Raw genomic sequence first — 24,567 nt, 5'->3', positions numbered from 1 at the left:
AAATATCAGTGATATCTATTTTGAAACGGAGGAGTATTTTTTAAACCATTGCCATTCACCCAAAATCCGGTAACGTGCTCCGCTTTCCCGGACTCGAGTTCACAGCACGCTTTTCAAGAAAGAAACGACCCCCGTTTCATACCTTACCGAGGGCATAAGCGTGAAAGGTCGCAACCAGCCAGGGGTGTCAATGCAAAAGTCCACCTAAAGCCCCAACCACCCTCAGCATCCATCCGTGTACGCTCTCTCACACTCTCCCCTCTCCCCCACCCCACCTCATCTCCGTCCCCAGATCCGACCACCCCCATCGCCTCGCCGCCGGCCGCCCCTCCCCGCAACCCCACCGCCGCACGGCGGGCTCTCCGGTGCCCGCGCGCCGAAATGGAGGCGGCGCTGGAGGCGGCGCGCGCCAAGGACACCAAGGAGCGGCTGGCCGGGGTGGAGCGCCTGCACGAGGCGCTCGACGCGGCGGCGCGCCGCGGGCTCTCCCCTGCCGAGGTCACGTCGCTGGTGGACACCTGCGTGGATCTGACGCGGGACGCCAACTTCCGCGTCGCGCAGGGGGGGCTGCAGGCGCTCTCCGCCGCCGCCGTGCTCGCCGGGGACCACTTCAAGATCCACCTCAACGCGCTCGTCCCCGCCGCCGTCGAGCGGCTCGGCGACGGCAAGCAGCCCGTCCGCGAGGCCGCGCGACAGCTCCTCGTCACGCTCATGGAGGTGCGTCGTCCGTCCTTTCGGCTCTGACGACTCCACTTGTTGTTGTTTATCCTACTTATATATCCGGGGGGAATGTGGTTGCTTTGGAACTTAGCTCTAGTTTTAAATTTGGTTCAAGGATCGATCATGACGAAATTTGGGCTTGGGTAGTTCACGTTGCCCAGATAAGTCCACTGAAGTGGGAAAATAAAGGATTGTTGGCCTAGTATCAAAATGAACTAGTTTAGCTTTTGTGGTATGATGTGCTATTGAGCTACAATGCCGTTTCAAACTTCAATCATCAAGCGATTAGCTTTCTTACTTTCACGTGTGGTTTGGTTTGTATAAAACATAAAATGTGGGTTTCAGGCAAAGATGTAAACTTCTCATATGCAGTTTGGTTTTTGCTCGACTGTTTTAAGAATCATTTACCATCAAATATGTAACATGATTTTTTTTGCTCTTTTAAAGTGTTGAACTGAAATCTATAATATGCCCAGTTGTTGTGAATTACACATTTTTTTCTCAATGCTCTGATATTTACAGCATAAATATGTGTTGTCCTTTCTCTTTTGTCAATGTTGTTTGTTACTATGTTACCATTACTTTTACATGTAGAAGACTTCTGTCCAATGAATATCAACGTATGAAGCCAAACATGCTAGTCTTGTTCTCAGTGTCTTGGATTTACCGATTTATTAGTAGGTAGCCTTCTGATTTTATCCATATCTCAGGTTTCTTCACCAACAATCATTCTCGAAAGGGCTGGAGGTTATGCATGGGCTCATAAGAGTTGGAGGGTTCGGGAAGAGTTTGTACATACAGTGGCAACTGCAGTTGGGCTTTTTGCTTCTACAGAGCTTCTCATGCAACGAGTTTTACTCTCACCTGTAAGTTTAGTCTTCAAGTCGATTTATTACCGTACATTTTTGTGCATATCTCAGACTTTATGTTTATTCAATAGATAGATATGCTGAGACTATCTGGCTTCACAGGTCTTGCAGTTGATGAATGATTCGAACCAAAGTGTTAGAGAGGCTGCTATATCTTGTATTGAGGTTAGTTGGCTTCACACCACTTTGACCTGCTTCAGCTCATGATTTTCATCTTCCCGTTTCGTTTTCGGATGTTCAACATTCATCTTCCTCAATTTAACAACAGTTCTGTCCCACTCTGCGAGTTGGATAGGCTGAACCTTTCCTATAAATGTACCTAAACAATTAATGTAGTCCCAATGCCCTTTGCTTCTAGTTGCTTTTAACTGTTCCCTTGCGCTCAGTTTTATCGATTTTTGTGTGTTTTATGCATCACCTCTTTATCTGAATAAAAATAGTTTATCTCATGCTCTCAAACTATTGGTGTAACTAGTAGCAACTGTCCATACTGACTAATTGCAGCCTGTACGCGCTATCCAGGCTATGCAAAAATTATATGGCAATCCTAATATCACTTTATTTTATCACAGGAAATGTACAGGAACATGGGATCTCAGTTCCACGAAGAGTTGCAGCGCCATAATCTGCCCCCATACATGGTAGTGTATTTGGCCATCTAGTTGTTTTTGGAAGTTATCCTTTGCTTGCTAGAAGTCCTTTTAATACTAGTGTATCACTCTTAGTATCTGTGTATTTTGGACTAGAGTCTGGTACTACTTTATATGATCGAACTTTACGTGTCCATTTTTAAAGGTCCACAAAGCAGTAAACCTGGATTATTCTAATTCATGTATTGTCCGATATCCGCAGCTAAAAGAAATAAATTCAAGATTGAATAGAATTGAACCAAAGGTTCCCTCATCTGATGGTACTACAACACAGCATAAAGTTGCACCGTCTAGATCCGTTAGTGCTAACCCAAAAAGAGGCAGCCCACGGACAAAAAGCACACCGAGGGAAAGCACATTATTTGGAGGTAAGCTCTATATTTTTGTCAGAAGTTTACGATTAGCTACAGTGCTGATTGTTTTCGTTTTGAAAGTGAATCCCCTTCATGTGTAAGTCCATCCTATTATCATGAGCGGGTTAGGAGCATTCAGGCATTCGCAAATGTCCACCCATATAAACATGAAAAAGATGACATCTTTTGGTGCCTAAACAGTACCTAGACTGACAAATTGCAGTTATAGATCGTCTTGGCTTGCAACCATAGTTGAGTGCAAACACATATATTTGAATGATCATGTGTAGCTCTATAGTCTGTACTGTGTCGATAAAACTGAAGTCCAGCTTTTGAGTTACATATACGGCAATTGCTCCAATCAATTCATGTCCCCACCACGTATGTCAATAAATATTGGAATCACCTATTCACTCGTCCTAAGTATGTTAAAGTGGTTCTCCAGAGGTCCTAATGAGATCTTGCATGATTTCAGTGCTTGCGTAGTGTCATCCAGTAAGGAGGGCCCACATGCCAGACACCCTATCTTCTTCCTGTTCCTTTTCTCCCATTTTCTTCCGTCAGTGTCAGCTTCACCATTCTCCTTGCTGCTACTCATGCCACATGGGCATGGAGCCCTGCCCTGAGTTCTTGGGCCACCCTGACCAGAGTCAAGGTTCAGTGATAGTCGTGAAAGAACTGACCACAGGGATCAGATGACGTGATCAGAGTCACCATTGGAGGCTTGGGGCTGACAAAGGTCTTACTCTCGGTGCATGTGTTCAGACCAGATCCGTGCGAACCAGGGCTGAGAGTGGTCCTGTTGATTAGATGACACATTGTACCCTGTCAACATGCCACATAAGTGACCAGAGCTAGCAAAACCAGATCTGAGAACTATCCGTGTACCCTGTTAACAAATTTAGGTGGTGAATCTGTAGTTTCAGAATTTGTGGACCTTAGTGACCAGGGTGTGCAAATTCGAGAATTCGATCAACATAATTACTGTGAAAACATATGATATATTCTTAATTTCGAAATGCAGTGATAGTATGCACATAATGTCTTTGGATTCATTATCTGAAAGTAATCATGAATGGTACAACATTTGAAGTCCATTTCATGTGTTGAGATGTATCACTTATCCAGGTCAAGTACTGCTATATTTGTTTCTTTATTTATTTTCTTCTTACTTTTGCTCAGTGTATAGTCCAGAAGCCTTTAGTTGAGCTATGTTCCCTGAAATTTCTTTTTCAGCATGCAATCTGTTGGACTTAACCGAAAGTTTCATTTTCTGACAAGTTGATGTCTTTCTGGTCATTCTGATAGTGTCACCTGCCACACGGACAACATGTTTCTCTACAGTAATTTGATGTTTTATTTACAGGTGAAACTGATATAACTGAAAAACCAGTGGAACCAGTAAGAGTCCACTCAGAGAAAGAATTACTTCGGGAGTTTGAGAAGATTGCAGGTACTCTTGTTCCAGAAAAGGACTGGTCAGTTCGTATTGCTGCAATGCAAAGGATTGAAGCACTGGTCTACGGAGGTATGTCCAGGTCTATACCTATTTTTCTTTACAAAGCTTTATGCAACTAAGCTCGGCGTTAGTTACCTCTGTAGCCATTCGCAAAGGAAAAAAAACATCTGTAGCAAAGATTTTGCAGTACGTCTTTGACTGCATGGCCAACTAATATGTTGTCTAACCAGAAAGGGACCCTCATTACTAGGACTGATGACTAGGATGGAAACATTTCCCCTTTATTTGCCGATAAGTGAGCTTTTGAAGTATGCAGTGAAGTGAAATAAACATAAGGTCCATCATTTATAAATATGAACATCTTTTATTATAAGCATCCTATTGTGTAGTAATATTGGTTCAAAGAACAGAGCAATGGTGCAACCTGCAGTTTTGATGATATACCTTGCTGTTTTGCAAGGCCTTCATCATTTGACTCAAAAGGGAAAAGATGTATCACGCCATCACGGTCCAATTACACATAATAATATAATATGGGGTTATTTGAGAATTAGCCCGTCAACATTCTTACCATTTATGTTGATAAATTACTCCTTGATAATTTGATGATGTATGCTTAGCTTTAAAATGTTATATTTATGTTTCTCCAGGAGCTATTGATTACCCATCGTTTCTGACACTCTTGAAGCAGCTGATTCCTCCATTGTCTACTCAGCTAGCTGATCGACGGTCTACCATTGTAAAACAGGTATCCACACATTTATGTTCTTTTGATAAGTATCCTTTGTCAGGAAACCCTCTATTTTCTTGCTGCAAAACGAGTTGAATACTTGATTGGATGAATGTGCTCAAATTGAAAACTTACTTCCTGTCTTGTCTTTTATGCCCAGGCATGCCATCTACTTAATGTGCTGTCCAAAGAACTCCTTGGTGACTTTGAGCCATGTGCCGAACAATTTATCCCGGTAAATGATGCAAACATTTTCTTTCTTCTGTTTTGCTATATTGTTTTAATAAATCTAAAACATTTGTGAAATTTTCAGATGCTTTTTAAGCTTGTTGTCATAACTGTGCTTGTCATCGCTGAATCTTCAGACACCTGCATAAAAACTGTGAGGAAGTTTTATTTCAATATAGTTGCACTTCATGGATGCCATTTGTTTAGTCTCTTTGCTGATATGGAACATCTTGCAGATCCTGCGAAATTGCAAGGTTGCACGAATTCTTCCTCGTGTAGCTGACACAGCTAAGAATGACCGAAGCGCAATTCTCCGTGCTAGGTATGCATGTTCACACTGTCCAGTATACATGTTTCTTCAATCTACTCAAGTTTACATTTTACTGTACCAGGTGCTGCGAATACGCGCTTCTAATATTGGAATATTGGGCTGATGCCCCGGAAATACAACGATCAGCTGATTTATATGAAGATCTAATAAAGTGCTGTGTAGCAGATGCTATGAGTGAGGTATGATCTGTTCGGTGACCTATGGTGCATATAGTGTGTTCATTTTCATTTCAAATCAGGTAGTTAAATAGATTGTTCAATATGTCACGCTATCTGGCACCTTCTCTGTGTGGCGTGCTAGTGTTTGTAGAAACAAAGAGTCCAGTCATGGTTCCATTCTGTCGAAATCACACCAAACAGAATGTTAACTGTTTGCAGCACACAAGAGCGAAACAACAAAACTTGCTGCTCAGGCAGCAATGCTGCAATACCCGATAGAACCCTGACCCAGCCCTTACACTTTAATCTATCCCCAACTGGCTGTCTACATGACTGGAGAGGCATCAATATTACATTGCCCAGACAGAATCTACATAGTGCTGGTTTGCGTTCTGTTTGCAGATATATATGACAATGAAGAATATAGGTTGCTTTCGGTTCATAATGTGTATAAAGTAATAAGCAATCTGTTTCTGAGAAAGCAGTAAAATCATGAGGGATCCTACTTCATATGGAACCGGTGCCTTTTTTCTCCTCTCACCCTTTGCATGCCACCCAAAAAAAGTCTAGGAGACAATAATGTAGCAAATGACAAGTCGATATTCTGAGTTCATGCGTTATATTGGTAATATATGATGATATACCTGCTTATTGATGGGCATAATTGTTAAAACTAAAAGTGTTCTTGAGTTATCTCATCTCTGATCTCAGTGCCGCTGCCTGCTGGTATGCTGGGACCATTGCGGTTCTGTCCACATTTCTTCTGATTATTTTTGTGTTCCATGCTGTTTCTGCAACTAGGTCCGTGCAACTGCAAGAACTTGCTACAGAATGTTCACAAAGACATGGCCTGAGCGCTCCCGCCGTCTTTTTATGCAATTTGATCCTGCTATACAGAGGGTACGCCATGCTGCTTTTCTTTTTTGTTTCTTCCGATTTTACATTTTTTGTAGCTGTAACACAGCCTAAATTCTAATGTACAATTGGCAACTGTTGCAGACAATAAATGATGAGGATGGTGTGCACAAACGTTATGCTTCTCCCTCACTCCGTGAGAAGGTTCTGCAGCCTTCTCGTACTTCATCTCATGCAAGTGCCACTCACATGCCTGGATATGGCACTTCAGCTATTGTTGCAATGGACAAGGGTGCAGCTATTTCTTCAGATACATCGCTGCCAACAAACCATCTTCGTTTATCACAGTCAAAGACAACCAGCAGAGTTTCTGATAGAAGCCTAGAAAGTGTGCTAAGTTCAAGCAAAGAAAAGGTTTCTGCTATTGAAAGTTTGCTGAAAGGTGCTAGCATATCAGATAGGCAAAATTTCTCAGTTGCACGCTCAACAAGCTTGGACCTTGGTATTCTTTAATCCGCATACACCTTTCTTGAATGCTTTTTATAGTGTATATTCCTTAGAAATCACCTGACTAAATTATCATTTCTACTTCTTCTACTGAGCGTTAGAATTCTAGTTTCTTATTATTTTCTAATCCTAGTGCAGGGGTTGATGCTCCATCATCTCGTGATCCTCCTGTTCCTCTTGCAGCACCAGCTTCAAATCATCTATCTCTGCAGAACTCAGCGTTCTTGGATTCAACTATTCCTAGCATCAAAAGTTCTAGTACACGAAATGGAGGTTCCCGCGCACTGGATACAATGACAACACAGTTGGCCACCAAAGAGCGATCGAGGTCACCATATTTGAGTAATCTATCATCTGAGTCCATGACAGGCTTATCACTGCCTTATGTAAGAAGATCTTCAGAGAGGCTTCAAGACGGAGGCCACATGGATGAGAGTAATGATCTGCGGTCAACCAGGAGGTTTCCTCAAATGCACACAGAAAAAAGCTATGATATGCCTTATAGGGATGCTGCTCACAGAGATTCACATAATAACAGTGTCCCAAATTTCCAGAGACCTCTTCTAAGAAAGCAAGTAATGTCAAGGCCTTCTGCAAGTGGCCGGGACAGGTTTGATGATAGTCAAGTACCTTCCAATGATGTATCTAGATATACAGATACTCTGGCTACTCTACACGATGCACTTTCTGAGGGTCTCAATCCTAGTTCTGACTGGGTAGCAAGAGTCTCTGCTTTTGATTTTATTCGGAATGTAGTGCAACAAGGTCAGAGAGGTAATCAAGAAATTATTCAGAATTTTGAAAAGGTCATGAAGCTATTTTTCCGCCATCTGGATGATCCTCATCATAAGGTTGCACAAGCGGCTTTTTCTACGCTTGCAGAGATTATTCCAGCCTGCAAGAAGCCATTTGAGAGTTATGTCGAAAGAATTTTGCCACATGTCTTTTCCCGCCTTATTGATCCAAAAGAGTTGGTAAAAAAACCATGTTCTTTGACTTTGGAGATTGTTGGTCGATTATATGCTATTGATATGCTGCTACCTGCCCTAGTACGCTCACTAGATGAACAGAGGTCGCCAAAGGCAAAGCTGGCTGTTATTGAATTTGCAAACAGATCGTTCAGTAAGTACACGGTAGATTCTGAAGGTTACAGTAACAGCGGCTTCCTTAAGCTATGGCTTTCAAAATTGGCACCTTTAGTGAATGAAAAGAATGCAAAACTGAAGGAGGCATCTATTTCTGGTATCATATCTGTTTATTCTCAGTTTGACTCTACAGCAGTGTTAAATTTTATTTTAAGTTTATCAGTTGAAGAACAAAACCTATTGAGGCGTGCCCTGAAGCAAAAAACACCTCGTATTGAGGTTGATCTGGTGAACTACTTGCAGAGCAAGAAAGAACGCCCACGCCCTAAATCTTATGACCAAGCAGATTTTGGAACTTCTTCTGAAGATGGTTATGCACAGACATTGAAGAAGAGTTATCCTTTTGGGCGGTATTCTTCTAGTTCCCTTGACGCTGAAGTGGGAAAGAAGACCACTACAGTGCAAGAACCAACATTATATAATGTCTCTATGGCCCGAACAACTTCGGATATGAGTGCCGCTACTAATCAAAGCCCGGAACCGGCCTCAGGAACTGAAGTTTTTCTAAATAGAAGTAGAGAATCGAAGAATAATATTAGCTCAGCTATGGAAGATAATCGTTCTTGGACAAACTATCCTGAAAAAACCGATGTCTCCTTAGATGGTGAAACCGCTATGAGCACTCCACGCTTGGATTTCAGCCAACTGCACAGCCCTGATGGGCATAATGCTGTTGGTTCAAATACAGGAAAAGATGTTCAAGAGGGAGATATGGTTGTAAACCTTAGTTCTATAAAGACCAGCATACATGCTGACAACGGTTTGAGCATACCACAGCTTCTTCATCAGGTACTAATGAAAAATCCTTTTACTTGATTGTGTGCACTGTTGTGAATTTTTTCTTTCCTAAATCTTTGTGAAGTGCTTTACTTTATTTTTGTTACTTTGTAGATAAGCACTGATACAGAAATATCAAGTTTGGAAAAGCACGAAGCATTACAACAGTTGATTAAGGCTTCACTTGGTAATGACAGCTCCATCTGGTCAAAGGTTTGCAACCTGATTTCCCTACAAAATGTACCTTATGTTAACCCCACAGTTTCTAGGGGAAACCAACGCACTTAATTTTAGCATAGTCCAGTTTATTTTTTCTAAACCATATTCTGCCAATTTCTCAGCAAAAGAATAATGGGTATTTGGAAAACAGGGTTGCATTTCAACTTTCTTAATTCTCAGCGGCATTTGCAGTTTTGCATATACAAATGCCACAGCAGCATGCTATGCCACCTTCTCTTGTATATTTTCCTTTTTTTCGTTGCATAAATATGCGAAATCATTATTTCCTTACCAGCTGTGTTACCAGAGGTGTAAGTTAAAATGGAATATATACTAAGCTAGAGCCGAGAGGTTTCAAACTATTTGCATTCTGATTCCAGCCTTTCTATTTTCCAACAGTATTTCAATCAAATATTAACGACCGTACTTGACGTGCTGGGTGACTCCGATCCATCTACTAGGGAGATTGCTTTGTCTTTAATTGCCGAGATGCTCAACAATCAGGTCCACTATCCATGCGTATGCACATTAAGATTAGTTTAATTAATCGCCGCTAATAATGATTATTTTGCTCTCAGAAAGATGCTATGGAAGAATCTATTGAGATCGTTCTTGAAAAACTTCTGCATGGTACCAAAGATGTCGTGGCAAAGGTATACCTGCCTTTATTTTTCTCACTATAATATCTTAGATCTGTTCTTTGTTCAGCTTTGTTGTTTTAGTAACTTAATATTCTTTCTGGGTATGCAGATTTCAAATGAAGCGAACCGATGCATAAATGTTTTGTTGGCAAAATACGATCCTTTCAGATGCCTTGCTGTATGTACAAATCATCTCTCTTTATGTATCACTGTTAATTTTTGTTTCTGCTTGGTGTATTTAACTTTACTTTCCATGGTCATTGGTTCTACTGCAGGTTGTAGTACCTCTTTTGGTCAGTGATGATGAAAAGATACTCGTTGTGAGTATCAACTGTTTGACAAAGGTATCTCATACGGTGTTATGACAGACCCTAGGCAGGCAGCTATAACGCGTTTGGATTTCTCATATATGCATCCTGCGTTTGAAAACCTACTTAAATTCTTCGTCTTGTTGTAGAGTGGTTCTGGCCTATTAGGAACATATATTAATTAAACATATCTAATGAGCAATCAGTTTTGACTGTTAACTTTCATGTGACAATCTCTTGCAGCTTGTTGCGCACCTTTCCCAGGATGAATTGATGGATCAGCTGCCTACATTTTTGCCAGCACTGTTTGATGCTTTTAGTAACCAAAGTCCCGATGTTCGAAAGGTGGGTACTACTAATCTACTGCAGATATTATCATGGAAGGATTTCCTTTCTATATTACTTAAACAATGTGGCCTTAACTTATTTACACGTTTTTTAGAGCGTTGTATTCTGCTTGGTGGACATCTACATCATGCTCGGGAAATCATTTGTCCCGTACCTGGAAGGGTTGAGCAGCACGCAGCTGCGGCTGGTGACCATCTACGCGAACCGGATCTCGCAGGCAAGGTCCGGCACGGCGATCGACGCTAACCAATGAGGCGTGACATTTCTCATTGTGTTTTATATGGACATTTTGTTTGGTAGGGTGTGGGATTTTTTGGGGGTCCCGTTTGTTTGTGTAGGTTTGTGTATAGTATATAAGCAAACGATTCCCTTGTATTCGGGAGTTTGGTTCTTTGTGTGATTATTATGTATTCTTTGTCTTTTTTTTTTGTTAGCTTGTGGAGAGGAGAGGAGAGGAGAGTGTTAGCGAGCGTGTGTTGTCTTGGGTTGTACGACTAGGTGACAATGTACAAAGAAAGGAGTTGTAACGTAATGGAGAGAGCGTGTGCCAAGTTTTGTCTGGTCATGTATTCTCACATGTAGATTGTTACTCTTGATGCTAGATTCGCTTGGTACAAAAAGACGCGGATTCTGGAATGGCGCGTCTATTTATGTGCCACCCGTGAAAAAAAATGCCCTCTAGTAGTAAATCTTGCCGTTACGATGAATACTCATCGAGTCGTATCCCCTGAAAGGCAGTCTGGTTTGAAAAATAGACGAGCAAGAGCGGTAAGCAAAGCTCAAACCCGTGTCGAAAAATCAAGTCCATCTCTGAGACTGGGTGCACGGACCGACTCTACTTCATTGACCGAAGAGGCATCTGCGTGCCCGAATGTTGGACCAGCGCCTTCGTACCACTGGTAGCCAGGCTGAAACAAGAGATATCGACAGGGAGGTTCGTCCAGTGCCGGATGGCTCACACGCCAAGCAGAAAAAGAGCTCGGCACTACCAGATGCATTCGTTGACGACGTGCCTGCTTCGCCGTGCTCAGGGGTTTAACTTTAAACCCAACCACACGCACGCACGCACGCACGCACGCTCTTGCGTTCCACTGGGCGACGGCGATCGCGCTGAGCGGGGTTTGTATCCGCGGCTCCATCACGCCATGAGGATCTCTCGTCTTGGTCGTACCCACCCACCTTGCCTGGTGAATTCTTAGTCGCTCGTCAAAAAGGCAGCAGCGCCTATGGTGATTCGAGCGGGGCGTTTGTCTGTGCTGACCGACCGACCGGAATCGCACCATCGCCGACGGGAGCCGGCGAGGGGGTTGTTCAGCATTTGGACGTCTTCTTTTGGTCGCTGCAAAATCTTCAAAGCAGAATGATGACGGTCCAGGCGCCAAAACGAGATGCAGAAAAGACAAGGAAAAAAACGCAGCAGCCAACTGCTAACAAAAGATGCCAAGGTAGAAAGGAGGGGCGTCACGAGACGTTCACACCCCATTGGAGGAGGGGCACGTTGGACCATCGGGTTTCCGCATGTTTTCCTGTGGGACCCCAACGTTAGTCCGATGTAGCGGATGCGTCCGGTCTTGCCCGGGCTGCCCTATATCAGCCCTTGATTTGTGTTGGATACGAGTAGTGCCGGTGAGCTAGAACATTTGAGACTCGTTTGAATCTTTCGTCCGAGTTGCTTTTCTTTGACCGGTCTACCGTGCGTCCGCGCATTTGAGGCCTATTTGAGACGCCAGGCTGTAGATGCTCTAACCATGCTCATGCATCGCTGCAAAATGCTCGCCGAGGAGACACCAAGCCGCCTCGACATTTTGCAGCAATGCATGGAGTGCGAAGGAGCAGTACCACCGTATGCTCGCCTAGGAGGCACCAAACATGTTGGTCTCGACGTTGTGCTTGTCACGAACCCTAAAATCATCATTGGAAATCACGCGATCCTCGCCTCGTTGGTGAGACCAAACACAATCGAGCGCGAGCACCGCGATATCATGTGTTTCACACCGAGCATGCATATATGTTCCAGGACCTCGAACATGAAGCCATCGATGAGGAGATTAGGCCGGTGGGTTCACCTCGATGCGGTGGATACAACCCGCCCCAACGACCATGCGTCTGGCCCTTCCATCGAGGGGGGTGATCAACATCTCCCTGACAAGGAGTAGAGCTATCGGAAAGTGCATGGATGAACGTGGATACATATGAAGCCACTTTGCAAAATCCATTTTCAAATGCTAAAAAATCCGAAAAAAGGTTGCACGGGTATGTCTCCATGTTCTATTTGCGTGCATAAAGTTCCACGAAAAAATGACTTTTTTGTGGCATGTGCAAAAATATAATTTTTTTTTGTCTCAAACGCTACTTAGAAGAACTGAAATTTGTCTCTTTTTTTTGCGGAGACAAAACAAAAAAAGATATTTTTTTCACAAAACTTTGTGCTGCGCATCCATATTTGCGAACATGTATGCGTGAAATTTGTATTTAATTTTTTTGGCATTTTAAAATGTGCTTAAAATGCATGTTTTGAAAAGCGGGTTCATATATTCATGGGTTCAGGACGTGCCCTCTCTAGAGCTATCTATCTATGTAGTGATGATTTTCCTTATTTAATGCCGATGTTGTGGAATGGTAATGTATAAGGTAATGGATTATTTAATGATGTTGTGTTTGATGCTAATGTGGTACCGCTTTTAAAGTTATGGAATAATGCCGTTTAAATTTATGTTTGAAATGAATTTGGGTGAAAACAAATTATATGGGGAAGACGTTAGAAAGGGCAAAAGTTTAGTTCAAAATGAGAAATCAAAGGAAGGGGAACTAATATATTGGCTTATGTCTGGGATCATATTCAAGTCACCATGTCAAAAATATTTACGTTAAAATTCAACAAAATCATGTAGAATTGGCTAAATCAGTTTTAATCATGACATGTAGGCATAGATAAGTCACGTCTAATCAACACTCAAGCAGCACTTTCAACAGGCATTTCATGCGTGAAACCAACAATCACAGCCGTGAAAAACCCGCCAAATGGCTTACCTACCTGCTTTCTCAGAGCAGCTATAGCTACTTGTGAAAAGTTACTGTCCAAATCAATGACATAAACACATGTCTTACACTTACTAGCTATCCAGGATCTGTTAAAACACGTGAAAGGCGTACCAGTAAATTATGCTCAGGCATCCTCGGCCTGACAAAAAACATGTAGTATGCCCCACACCACACATGACTTTCGTTTGAGACGTCCGTCTGAGTTGTTTTTTTTTACCGGTCAATGACTGAACCGTTTATCCTGTCGTTTAATGGTTGTTTAATACACCCTAATTCCTGACTGTAGAAACTCTTACCATGCCCATGCATAGCTGCAAAATGCTCGTTGAGGAGGCACCAAGCCGCCTCTACATTTTGCAGCGATGCATAGAGTGCGGAGGAGCAGTACCACCATATGCTCACCGAAGAGGCACCAAGCCGCCAAATGCATCAATGTTGACGTCGTGCTTGTCGGAAACCCTAAGATCACCACCGAGAACCAAACAATCCATTGGTGAGTGCACACACAATCGAGCGCAAGGGCCGCGACATCTTGTGTTTCAATGCCGAGCGTGCAGATATGTTCGAGGACCTCGATCGTGAAGCCACTGGCGAGGAGAGTAGGCCGGTGGGTTCACCTCGATGCAGTGGATATGGCCTGCCGCCAACGACCACGCATCTGGCCCCTCCGCCGAGGCGGTGATCAACATCTCACCTGGACAAGAGTAGAGCTATCTATCTATGTAGTGATAATTTTCCATTTTTAACGCCGATGTAGTGGAGTGGTAATGTATCAGGTAATGAAATATTTAATGATGTTTTGTTTGATGTTAATGTGGTACCCTTTTTAAAATTATGCAATGATGTAGTTTAAATTTGTGTGAAAATAAATTATATGGGGAAAGGGCTAGAAAGGGCAAAAGTTCAAGGGATATTTTTTGCTTTTTCCACTCTATATTTTGCCAATTTTCTTATGCCGGTCTAGATTTTAACATCTCACTTTTGCCACTATTAGCTTTTGACAATTATCACAATTGCCATTATGTGTCAAAAAAAATGAGAGTGTCAATTGTGATGATTGACAAAAGATAAGAATGGCAAAAGTGAACTAAAATTATTTTGCTTTTGCTACTTAATGGCAATTATGATGATCGTTAAAAGATAAGAGTGGCAAAAGTGGAATGTTAAAATCTAGAATGACATAAGAAAAATGGCCAAAGGTAGAGTGGCAAAAACAAAATTTTCTCAAAGTTTAATTCCCTAGAAAATGAAAAATCAAATGAAGGGGAACTAATATATTGGCTTATGTTTGGGACTATATTTAAGTTCGTCACCATGTCAAAATATTGAAGTTAAAAATTCAACAAAATCATGTAGAATTAGGTAAATCAGCTTTAATCATGACATTAACGCATAGACAAGTCACGTCTAATCAGCACTCAAGCAGCATGCACTTTCAAGTGGCATTTCGTGCGTGAAACCAACAACCACAGCCGTGAAATCCTCGCCAAATGGCTTACCTACATGCTTTCTCAGAGCAGCTATAGCTACTCGTGAAAAGTTACAGCCAAATCAACACCATAAACACATGTCTCACACTTACTAGCCATCCGATCTGTCAAAGCACGTGAAAGGCGCACCCAGTAAATTACGCTCACGCATCCTCGGACCGACAAAAAAAGCATGCACAGGTATGCCGCACTAAGCGACCGCACCACGCACGGCGACTCACGCGCTGAACAATCTCATTCTCATATCATATACTCCCATTTTCTTGCTTCGCCACCGGCGACGGCGACCAAACCACGATGAATTCTTCACAGCGTGAAGCCGTAAACCCGACCCACCACTCCCATATATATATGGATGTTCGCACGTTCATAGATGCATACCAGACGACCGACTACGATCCAGCGTCCAAGACTAACTAAGCAGCAGGCTTAAACAGCTGACGGTAATATCCAGCGCTACTAGCTGCCATGGTCACCACGTCCCTGGCTTTCGTGTCCCGCCGCGGCGAGCCGGAGCTGGTCGCGCCGGCCGGGCCGACGCCGCGCGAGCTCAAGCGGCTCTCGGACCTCGACGACCAGGAGAGCCTCCGGTTCTACCGCTCCGCCATCTATTTCTACCGGAGCTGCCCCTCGCGGGCGCGCGCCGACCCGGCCAGGGTCATACGTGACGGGCTGGCCGCGGCGCTCGTGCACTACTACCCCATCGCCGGGCGGCTCCGCGAGCTGCCCGGCAGGAAGCTCGCGGTGGACTGCACCGGCGAGGGGGTGTGGTTCGTCGAGGCCGACGCGGACGTCGCGTTGGACGAGTTCGGCGACACGCTGTGCCCGCCGGTCCCGTGCGCCGGCCAGCTTCTCTGCTTGCCTGAGAGCAACTCCGCCGTCGTCGTCGGCCGTCCACTGCTCTACGTTCAAGTAAGTTTTGGGTGCATGTAAAAATTATTTTTCTTTAGGCTAGGGTTGAAAATTTGGTCGTGCATGCTTGAGAACAAGTTGATTAGATTTGTCTGCAATTTGTACCACGTCACACTGACATGCACCATGTATGATGGCATATGAAGGTGACGAGGTTGAGGTGCGGAGGCTTCGTGTTCGGCATCCAGGTGTGCCATAACCTCGTGGACGCGCCGGGCATCACGCAGTTCCTGCAGGCCGTCGGCGAGCTCTCGGGCGGCATGGATGCGCCAACCGTGCGGCCGGTGTGGGCGAGGGAGCTGCTCGACGCGCGCGACCCCCCGTGCCCCAGCCACCAGCACCCCGAGTACGAGCTCGCGGCCGACGCTGCCAACGACAGGCTCCTTCCGGGCGCCGAGCTCGTGCACCGGGCGTTCCTCTTCGGCCCCGACGAGCTGTCCTCGCTGAGGGTCCAGCTACCGCCGCGGATGAGGTCGCAGTGCTCCCGGTTCCTGCTCCTGTCGGCGTTCGCGTGGCGATGCCGGACCGCGGCGCTCGGCTACGAGCCCGGCGACGAGGTGCGGTTCATGTTCGTGGTGAACGCCCGCGGGAAGCGCGGCCGCCAGCTCCCCGTGGGGTTCTACGGGAACGCGCTCACCTTCGGCGTGGCGCGGACGACGGCCGGCGAGCTCTGCTCGGGGCCGCTGGGCCGCGCCGTGGACCTGATCGTGGCCGCGAAGGCGCGGGTCGCCGCCGACGACTACGCGCAGTCGGTGGCCGACGCGCTGGTGCTGCGCGGGCGGCCGCGGTTCACGACGGCGCGGACGTACCTTGTGACGGATCTCACCAAGTCGAACCTGCACGAGGTGGACCTCGGGTGGGGCCTGCCGGTGTACGGCGGGCCGGCCACGACGACGCTGGCCACGTTCCACATCCCGGCGGCGGGCGGAGGGATCACCGTGCCGATGTGCCTGCCGCCATGCGCCATGGAGAGGTTCGCGGCCAATGTGCGCGCGGGGCTCTCGGGGGCTTCTAGTGGCGTGGAGTCGGCCGTACTGTCCAGGATGTAGGCATATGCTGTAACCTGAAAACACAACTCGTAACATAATTACTTTTTCTTGCGGGACATTTCAAACATAATTTTGAATCCAAATAAGCATATGTAACATGCTTTGGCTTTCTATAAAAAGTGTAGCTCTTTTTAGTTGGAGTGTAATTAGTTTTAGATGGGAGGAGAACTTTTGAAACCTGGGTGTATATACACCCTATATGCAAAAGAAATTTTGCAATTTAACAGAAAATTCAAAAATTCTGAAAATATTTTTAAAATAAACTTGACCTTTCATTATGCTTGCATTAAAAAAAGTTCATAAAAAGAAAATTTCAATTTCAATTTTTTTTATAAAGATAATTTTTTGGTCAAAATAGTGTGAATAGTGACCTATAATAGCAAACAAATTATGTCTTTTTTTCCAGAATTCAATGTTGACTTTTTCTTGAAAATTTATATACTAGTGCAAAATAAAGTCAAGTTTAATTTAAAAATACTTTAGAACTATTTTGACTTTTTAATTAATTATTAAAAAAAACACTCATATAGGATACATATACAACTAGGAACCAAAGTGTATTTACTCTTTTAGAGGATACTATTCTCACTCTAGACTATTGTATTTTCCTTCTTTCTAAGGGCTACATTCATTAATAGCATAACAAGAAGTGAATTTTTTTTTCTTCTTGGTACATCTCATTCTAATTTTCCTCCCATGCACTCCCACTAGTCTTCCTCGCGCTCTTCATGTCGTGTACAACCATTTGATATTTTAGCTTTTCATCTAACAATGCCAGAAACACAAAAATAATACATCAATTATTTCTGAGTATGCGATATACATTTTGAAAGATGGTGGCACAAAAATTTGTCCGACAAGCTTTACATGATGTTTTTTTCCTCCCGAGTGGTTGGCTCAATTTCCAAATTTGATGATGTCAACATTTTAACCCTGCGTCGAAACATAACAATGTCGACCCTGGCCTCGTACCCGTTCGCGTGCACGGGTCAAGGGTGACCAGGTTCTCTAGGCTCCTACTGGCGGTGCTACAAATCTCTATGGCCTTAGGCCATGGGGACGCGGTGGATGTCGACCCTTGCTGGCGGAAGGGTTTCTCCTTCATTTTTAGATGTCTTTTGTGTTCGTTTAGGTTTTGTGTCCTGCTCAGTAAGGAGGCGGTGGCGGCTCCCTGAAGATGAATTAAGGTTCTTCCTGCTTAACATCCGTCCCGGTGGTGCCACTAGCATCGTTGGAGGGCATGTGAAGGTGTATCTCCAACACATCTCATAAGATTCTGTCGGCGGTTGATACGTCTTCAACTTATCTATATTTTTTTATAGTTCCATGTTATTATATTATCATCTTAAGATACCTTTGGGTCATAATGCATCAATTTATATATTTTTGAGCACTAACCTATTAACCAAGTGCCTAGTGCCACTTCTTGTTTTCTGCGTGTTTTTTGTTTTTCGGGTTTTTAGCAGGGCCGGGCCCATAGGCATGCAAACTGTGCGGCCCGCACAGGGCCCATTAATTTTGGGGGCCCCAAATGTTTATAGAAGCCTATTATGTATTCCTATTTCTTAAAAAAACTGTTCCTAAAGGCCGGGCCTTACATGGCGCTCGGCTGCTCCCGCTGGCACGTCCAGGGCTGGGCTGCTCTTGATCGATGCAAAAAGGGATCGTCGGTTGGCATCGAGTGGAGTAGTACTCAGGTTGATCGTACAAGTCATCAAAATCCCAAAAGCACTCGCGTCGGCGTCAATACGGCCTACAGGAAACGGGATCGTCGCCTTGTCAGATTGATCGGCGACACTCCTCAGGCGCCGCTCGATTGGGATCGTCGAATCGATCTAAGACTGAGACAGTTCCAACAGGAGGAAGAGATCACAATTTGTTGATTTCCAACAATTTTATCCTCAACTTTCAATGATAGCTAGGTAATATCATCTTTATATAATCCTCAGGTTAATCTGTTTTTCTTCTGTCAATTTAATTCCATAGTCTTCTTATAACCCTATTTTCCATAACCATGAAGGGAAAAGGGAGATCCAAAGGCAAGGGGATTACCGCTAGCTACTAGCCACATCTAGCAGCAGATTTGCCCAAGGGCAAAGTTAGCAAGAGGATAGCACACCTAACTCAATCCTACATGTTCTTTTGTTTCAATTTCTTGCCATAATTTGTGTGTTGTTTGTCCGCTAAGATTTCATCTAGAGAAGTAGTTAAGCTTTGTTTGGACATTGATTTGAAAATTGCTTACCACCCCTGCTACGCGGTAGAAAAGTTAAACTAAAAACATTTTTTTCAATGAATGAGTGTGATTCTTGATATATCATAATATTTCTATGTAAAACATTACAACCTTTAAATTACAATTATTGGTCTATTTTTCTAGTGTGGTAGGCCTTGTTTTAGAATTTGGCACACGACCCCTTATTGTGTCGGTCCGGCCCTGGTTTTTAGTACCAAAGGAAGTCCAATTGCCACGAATTTTTTTGCTGATTTTTTCTGGACCAAGAGAAGACATGGAAGCTTCGGGAGGAGACCTGAAGCCACACGAGAAGCCCAAAAGGACACAGGGCGCGACCAGGGGGGTGGACGCGCCCCGATACCTTGTGGCCTCCCCGTGGACCCTCTTTCCTCGCTATCTGGCCTATAAATATATCGGCAAAACAATTTTTATGCCGCCGCAAATCTCTGTTCCACGGCGACCCCATCTGGAGCTCCGTTCTGGCACCCTGCCCGAGGGGGTCGATCGCGGAGGGCATCTTCATCAACCTTGGTGCCCTCGTGATGATGTGTGAGTAGTTCACTACAGACCTACGGGTCCATAGTTAGTATCTAAATGGTTCTCTCTCTCTCTCTCTCTCTCTCTCTCTCTCTCTCTCTCTCTTGATCTTCAATACAATGATCATCACATCTTCGCTTTGATCTATCCGATGTAATTCTTTTGAATGGTGTGTTTGTTGGGATCAGATGAATTGTGGTTTATGTTAAGATTATTCATGAAAAGTATTTGAATATTCTCTGGGTTTTATGATTCTTATTTGCATGATCATCATAGCTTCGTAAATCTATCCAATCTTTTGAATTGCTTTGGCCAAGTAGTTTGATCTTTCTTCAGTGGTAGATGTGCATTGTAGTGGGTTCAACCTGACGAATTTCTATATCCCAGTGACAGCAAGGGGACAAGATGCGTCTTTGTGTTGCTTCCACTAAGGATGAAACAATGGGGTTTATTCATATTGATTGAGTTTACTTTGTCTACATCATGACATCCTTCCCCAAGCATTACTTTGTTTTACTTAATACTCTAGATGCATCCTGGATAGCGGTCGATGGGTGGAGTAATAGTAGTAGGTGCAGTGAGGAGGCATCCTATTTGCTTATGGACGTGATGCCTGTTGGGGAATGTAGTAATTTCAAAAAAAAATCCTACGCCATACAAGGATCTATCTATGGAGAAACCAGCAACGAGCAAAGGGGTAGAGCATCTTCATACCTTTGAATATTGCTAAGCGGAAGCGTTGCTAGAACACGGTTGATGGAGTCGTACTCGCAGTGATTCAGATTGCGGTGGATTCCGATCTATGCACCCAACGACGACGCCTCCGCGTTCAACACACGTGCAGCCCGGTGACGTCTCCAACGCCTTGATCCAGCAAGGAGGGAGGAGAGGTTGAGGGAGAGCTCCGGCAGCACGGCGGCGTGGTGACGATGGAGCTACGCGGCACTCCGACAGGGCTTCTCCAAGCACCATGGAGGGCGAGGAGGAGGAGGTGTAGGGCTGCGCCGAGAGAGAGAGAGAGGGAGAAGTTGTCTCAAATCAGCCCAAAACCCTCACTGTATATAGGAGGAGAGGGAGGAGGGTGCCAACCCTTAGGGTTTCCCACCCCAAGGGGTGCGGCAACCCATCTAGGGCAAGGGGCGGCGGCCAAGGGTGGAGAGGTGGTGGCGCCCTAGGTGGGCTAGCCCACCACGCCTAGGGTTAGCCCACCACCCTCTCTCTTGCACTTTGGGCTAAAGGTGGTGGCGCACCAGCCCACTTATGGGCTGGTTCCTATCCACTTTTGGCCCAAATACACTTTCGTGGCTGGTGGCCCTTCCCGATGGACCCCCGGAACCCTTTCGGTGGTCCCGATACATTACCGGTGTCGCCCGAAACAATTCCGGTGACCAAATCCTCACTTCCTATATATAATTCTTTACCTCCGGACCATTCCAGAACTCCTCGTGACGTCCGGGGTCTCATATGGGGCTCCGAACAACCCTCGGTAACCACATACACTATTTCCCTATAACCCTAGCGTCATCGAACCTTAAGTGTGTAGACCCTACGGGTTCGGGAGACATGCAAACATGACCAAGACACCTCTCCGGTCAATAACCAACATCGGGGTCAGGATATCCATGTTGGTTCCCGCATGTTCCTTGATGATCTCATCGGATGAACCACGATGTCGGGGATTCAATCAATCTCGTATGCGATTCCCTTTGTCTACCAGTATGATACTTGCCCAAGATTCGATCGTAGGTATCCCTATACCTTGTTCAATCTCGTTACCGGCAAGTCTCTTACTCGTTCCGTAACACATCATCCCGTGGCTAGCTCCTTAGTCACACTGAGCTCAATATGATGATGGATTACCGAGTGGACCCAGAGATACCTCTCCGTCACACGGAGTGACAAATCATAGTCTCAATTCGTAAAACCCAACAGATACTTTCGGAGATACCTGTAGTGCACCTTTATAATCACCCAGTTACGTTGTGACGTTTGATACACCTAAACCACTCCTACGGTATTCGTGAGTTCCACAATCTCATGGTCTAAGGAAATGATACTTGGCATTAGAAAATATTTAGCAGACGAACAACACGATCTAGTGCCATGCTTAGGATTGGGTCTTGTCGATCACATCATTCCCCAATGATGTGATCCCGTTACCAATGAACTCCAATGTCCATGATCATCTATTGATCAACGAGCTAGCCAACTAGAGGCTCACTAGGGACACATTGTGATCTATATACTCACACATGTATTACGGTTTCCGGTTAATACAATTATAGCATGAGTAATAGACAACTATCATGAACTAGGAAATATAATAGTAACCAGTTTATTATTGCCTCTAGGTCATATTTCCAACAATCTCCCACTTACACTAGAGTCAATAATCTAGTTCACATCACTATGTGATTGCAATGAATCCAACACCCATATAGTTCTGGGGTTCGATCATGTCTTTCTTGTGAGAGAGGTTTCTTAGTCAATGGGTCTGAACCTTTCAAATCCGTGTGTGCTATACAAATCTCTATGTCATCCTGTAGATGCTTCTACCATGCGCCATTCTGGACCATTCCAAATCACTGCTCCACTATACGAATCCAGTTTACTAGTTAGAGTCATCCGAATTAGTGACAAGGCTTGCATCAACATAACCCTTTACGACGAACTCTTTAATCACCTCCATAATCGAGAAAAATTCCTTAGTCCACTCGTTACTAAGGATAAGTTTGACCGCTGTCCAGTGATCCATTCCTGGATCACTCTTGTACCCCTTGACTGACTCATGGTAAGGCACACTTGAGGTGTAGTACACAACATATCATACTTATAGAGCCTACAGCTGATGCATAGGGGACGACCTTCGTCCTTTCTCTTTTTTCTGCCGTGGTCGGGCTTTTGAGTCTTACTCAAATTCACACCTTACAACACAACCAAGAACTCCTTTGCCGATCTATTTTGAACTCCTTCAAAAACTTGTCAAGGCATGTATTTCGTTGAAAGTTCTATTAAGCGCTTTGATCTATCTCCATAGATCTTGATGCTCAATGTTCAAGTAGCTTAATCTAGGTTTTCCTTTGAAAACACTTTTCAAACAACGCCATATGCTTTCTAGAAATTCTACATCATCTCCGATCAATAATATTTCAACCACATATATTTATCAGAAATTCTATAGTGCTCGCACTCACTTCTTTGGAAAAACAAGTTTCTCATAAACCTTGTGTAAACCCAAAAACTTTGATCATGTCATCAAAGCGTATATTCCAACTCTGAGACGCTTGCTCCAGTCCATTAGAAGGAATCTCTGGAGCTTTGCGTACTTGTTAGCATCCTTAGGATCGACAAAACCTTGTGGTGGTGTCACATACAACCTTTACTCAAGGAAACCTACAAGGAAACAATGTTTTGACATCTGATACGTCTCCAACGTATCTATATTTTTTGATGGTTTCATGCTAATATCTTGTCAAACTTTGGATGTTTTGTATGCCTTTTATATCTTTTTCGGGACTAACTTATTAACTCAGTGCCAAGTGCCAGTTCCTGTTTTTCCATGTTTTTGACCCTTTTCATAGGAGGATTTTAAACGGAGTACAAACGGAACGAAACTTCCAAAAAGATTTTTTCCGAAACAGAAGAAGATCGGGAAGCTTGAGAACCAAGGCAGGGGGCCTCCAGGGACCCCACAAGCCCCCTGGCCGCGATGGGGGGGGGGTGCCTCCCAGGCTTGTGGGCTCCCTGGGCCTCCCCCGCCCTAGGTCTTTCGCCTATATATTCCCATAAATTCTAGAAAAAATCAAGAGATCATCGAAAGTACTTTTCCGCCGCCTCAAGCTTCTGTCTCCGCAAGATCCCATCTGGGGCATGTTCTGGTGCCCTGCCGGAGGGGGGATTCGGATACGGAGGGCTTCTTCATCAACACCATGACCTCTCCGATGATGCGTGAGTAGTTCACCATAGACCTACGGGTCCATAGCTAGTAGCTAGATGACTTCTTCTCTCTCTTGGATCTTCAATACAAAAGTTCTCTATGATCTTCATGGAGATCTATTCGATGTAATATTCTTTTGCGGTGTGTTTGTCGAGATCCGATGAATTGTGGATTTATGATCAGATTATCTATGAATCTTATTTGAGTTTCTTCTGATCTCTCTTATGCATGATTTCATATCCTTGTAATTCTCTTCGAGTTGTGGGTTTTGTTTGGCCAGCTTGATCTATGATTCTTGCAATGGGAGAAGTGCTTGGTTTTGGGTTCATACCGTGCGGTGACCTCACCTAGTGATAGAAGGGGTAGCGAGGCATGCATCGTGTTGTTGCCATCAATGGTAAAAAGATGGGGTTTTCATCATTGGTTTGAGTTTATCCCTCTACATCATGTCATCTTGCTTAAGGCGTTACTCTGTTCGTCATGAACTCAATACACTAGATGCATGCTGGATAGCGGTCGATGTGTGGAGTAATAGTAGTAGATGCAGAAAGTATCGTTCTACTTGTCTCGGACGTGATGCATATATGTATGATCATTGCCTTAGATATCGTCATGACTTTGCGTGGTTCTATCAATTGCTCGATAGTAATTTGTTCACCCACCGTAATATTTGCTATTTTGAGAGAAGCCTCTACTGAACACTATGGCTCCCGGGTCTACTCCACACCATATTTTCAGCCTTACTCTTTTACTTCGTTGCACTTTCCGCCTTCAGATCTCACTTTGCAATCAATCTTGAAGGGATTGACAACCCCTTTATAGCGTTGGGTGCAAGCTCGTTTGTGTTTGCGTAGGTACTCTGGACTTGACGAGATTCTCCTACTGGATTGATACCTTGGTTCTCAAACTGAGGGAAATACTTACTGCTCCTGTGCTGCATCACCCATTCCTCTTCAAGGGAAAAACCAACGCAAGCCCAGCCTTTGTCAACGTGTCAATCTCTGGCACTGTTGTTTGTTGCCGCAACAGAAGAATTTATGGCGCCGTTGCTGGGGAAATCAAGTCA

General features: G+C 44.4%; 2 protein-coding genes across 4 annotated transcripts; both read left to right on the top strand.

The window, feature by feature from the left end:
• The first annotated feature begins 241 nt into the window (after window positions 1-241).
• Window positions 242-10,849, top strand: LOC123427199 (CLIP-associated protein-like). Of its 3 annotated transcripts, none has more exons than XM_045111186.1 (21): window positions 242-717; window positions 1,431-1,586; window positions 1,692-1,754; window positions 2,162-2,230; window positions 2,442-2,607; window positions 3,959-4,120; window positions 4,702-4,799; window positions 4,942-5,016; window positions 5,095-5,163; window positions 5,246-5,331; window positions 5,402-5,519; window positions 6,300-6,398; window positions 6,498-6,855; window positions 6,999-8,794; window positions 8,897-8,995; window positions 9,401-9,505; window positions 9,580-9,654; window positions 9,752-9,820; window positions 9,918-9,986; window positions 10,194-10,295; window positions 10,393-10,849. In XM_045111186.1, the coding sequence occupies exons 1-21, from the start codon at window positions 382-384 to the stop codon at window positions 10,549-10,551; spliced, it is 4,329 nt and encodes a 1,442-aa protein (XP_044967121.1). In that variant the 5' UTR covers window positions 242-381; the 3' UTR covers window positions 10,552-10,849. The 3 variants fall into 3 exon arrangements, with proteins under 3 accessions (XP_044967121.1, XP_044967122.1, XP_044967123.1); XM_045111187.1 differs by having other exon boundaries at window positions 382-717; window positions 7,044-8,794; XM_045111188.1 differs by lacking the exons at window positions 8,897-8,995; window positions 9,401-9,505; window positions 9,580-9,654; ... (2 more) ...; window positions 10,194-10,295; window positions 10,393-10,849 and having other exon boundaries at window positions 382-717; window positions 6,994-7,177.
• Window positions 10,850-15,298: 4,449 nt separating this feature from the next.
• LOC123428630 (benzyl alcohol O-benzoyltransferase-like) lies at window positions 15,299-16,791 on the top strand. Its single transcript, XM_045112839.1, has 2 exons — window positions 15,299-15,742; window positions 15,889-16,791. Exons 1-2 carry the CDS (start codon window positions 15,299-15,301, stop codon window positions 16,789-16,791), a joined length of 1,347 nt encoding a protein of 448 aa, XP_044968774.1.
• Window positions 16,792-24,567: the final 7,776 nt, after the last annotated feature.

Source organism: Hordeum vulgare, chromosome 2H, assembly GCF_904849725.1.
Source record: "Hordeum vulgare subsp. vulgare chromosome 2H, MorexV3_pseudomolecules_assembly, whole genome shotgun sequence".
In the NCBI taxonomy this organism is placed as follows: domain Eukaryota; kingdom Viridiplantae; phylum Streptophyta; class Magnoliopsida; order Poales; family Poaceae; genus Hordeum; species Hordeum vulgare.
This window is presented reverse-complemented; position numbering and strand designations above follow the sequence as displayed.

Coding starts and splice junctions, on each gene's coding strand:
- LOC123428630 (XM_045112839.1), top strand. CDS start 15,299: ATGGTCACCACGTCCCTGGCTTTCGTGTCCCGCCGCGGCGAGCCGGAG. Junction 15,743..15,888: donor GTCCACTGCTCTACGTTCAA/GTAAGTTTTGGG, acceptor TGGCATATGAAG/GTGACGAGGTTGAGGTGCGG.
- LOC123427199 (XM_045111186.1), top strand. CDS start 382: ATGGAGGCGGCGCTGGAGGCGGCGCGCGCCAAGGACACCAAGGAGCGG. Junction 9,506..9,579: donor CCGAGATGCTCAACAATCAG/GTCCACTATCCA, acceptor TTTTGCTCTCAG/AAAGATGCTATGGAAGAATC. Junction 9,655..9,751: donor CCAAAGATGTCGTGGCAAAG/GTATACCTGCCT, acceptor CTGGGTATGCAG/ATTTCAAATGAAGCGAACCG.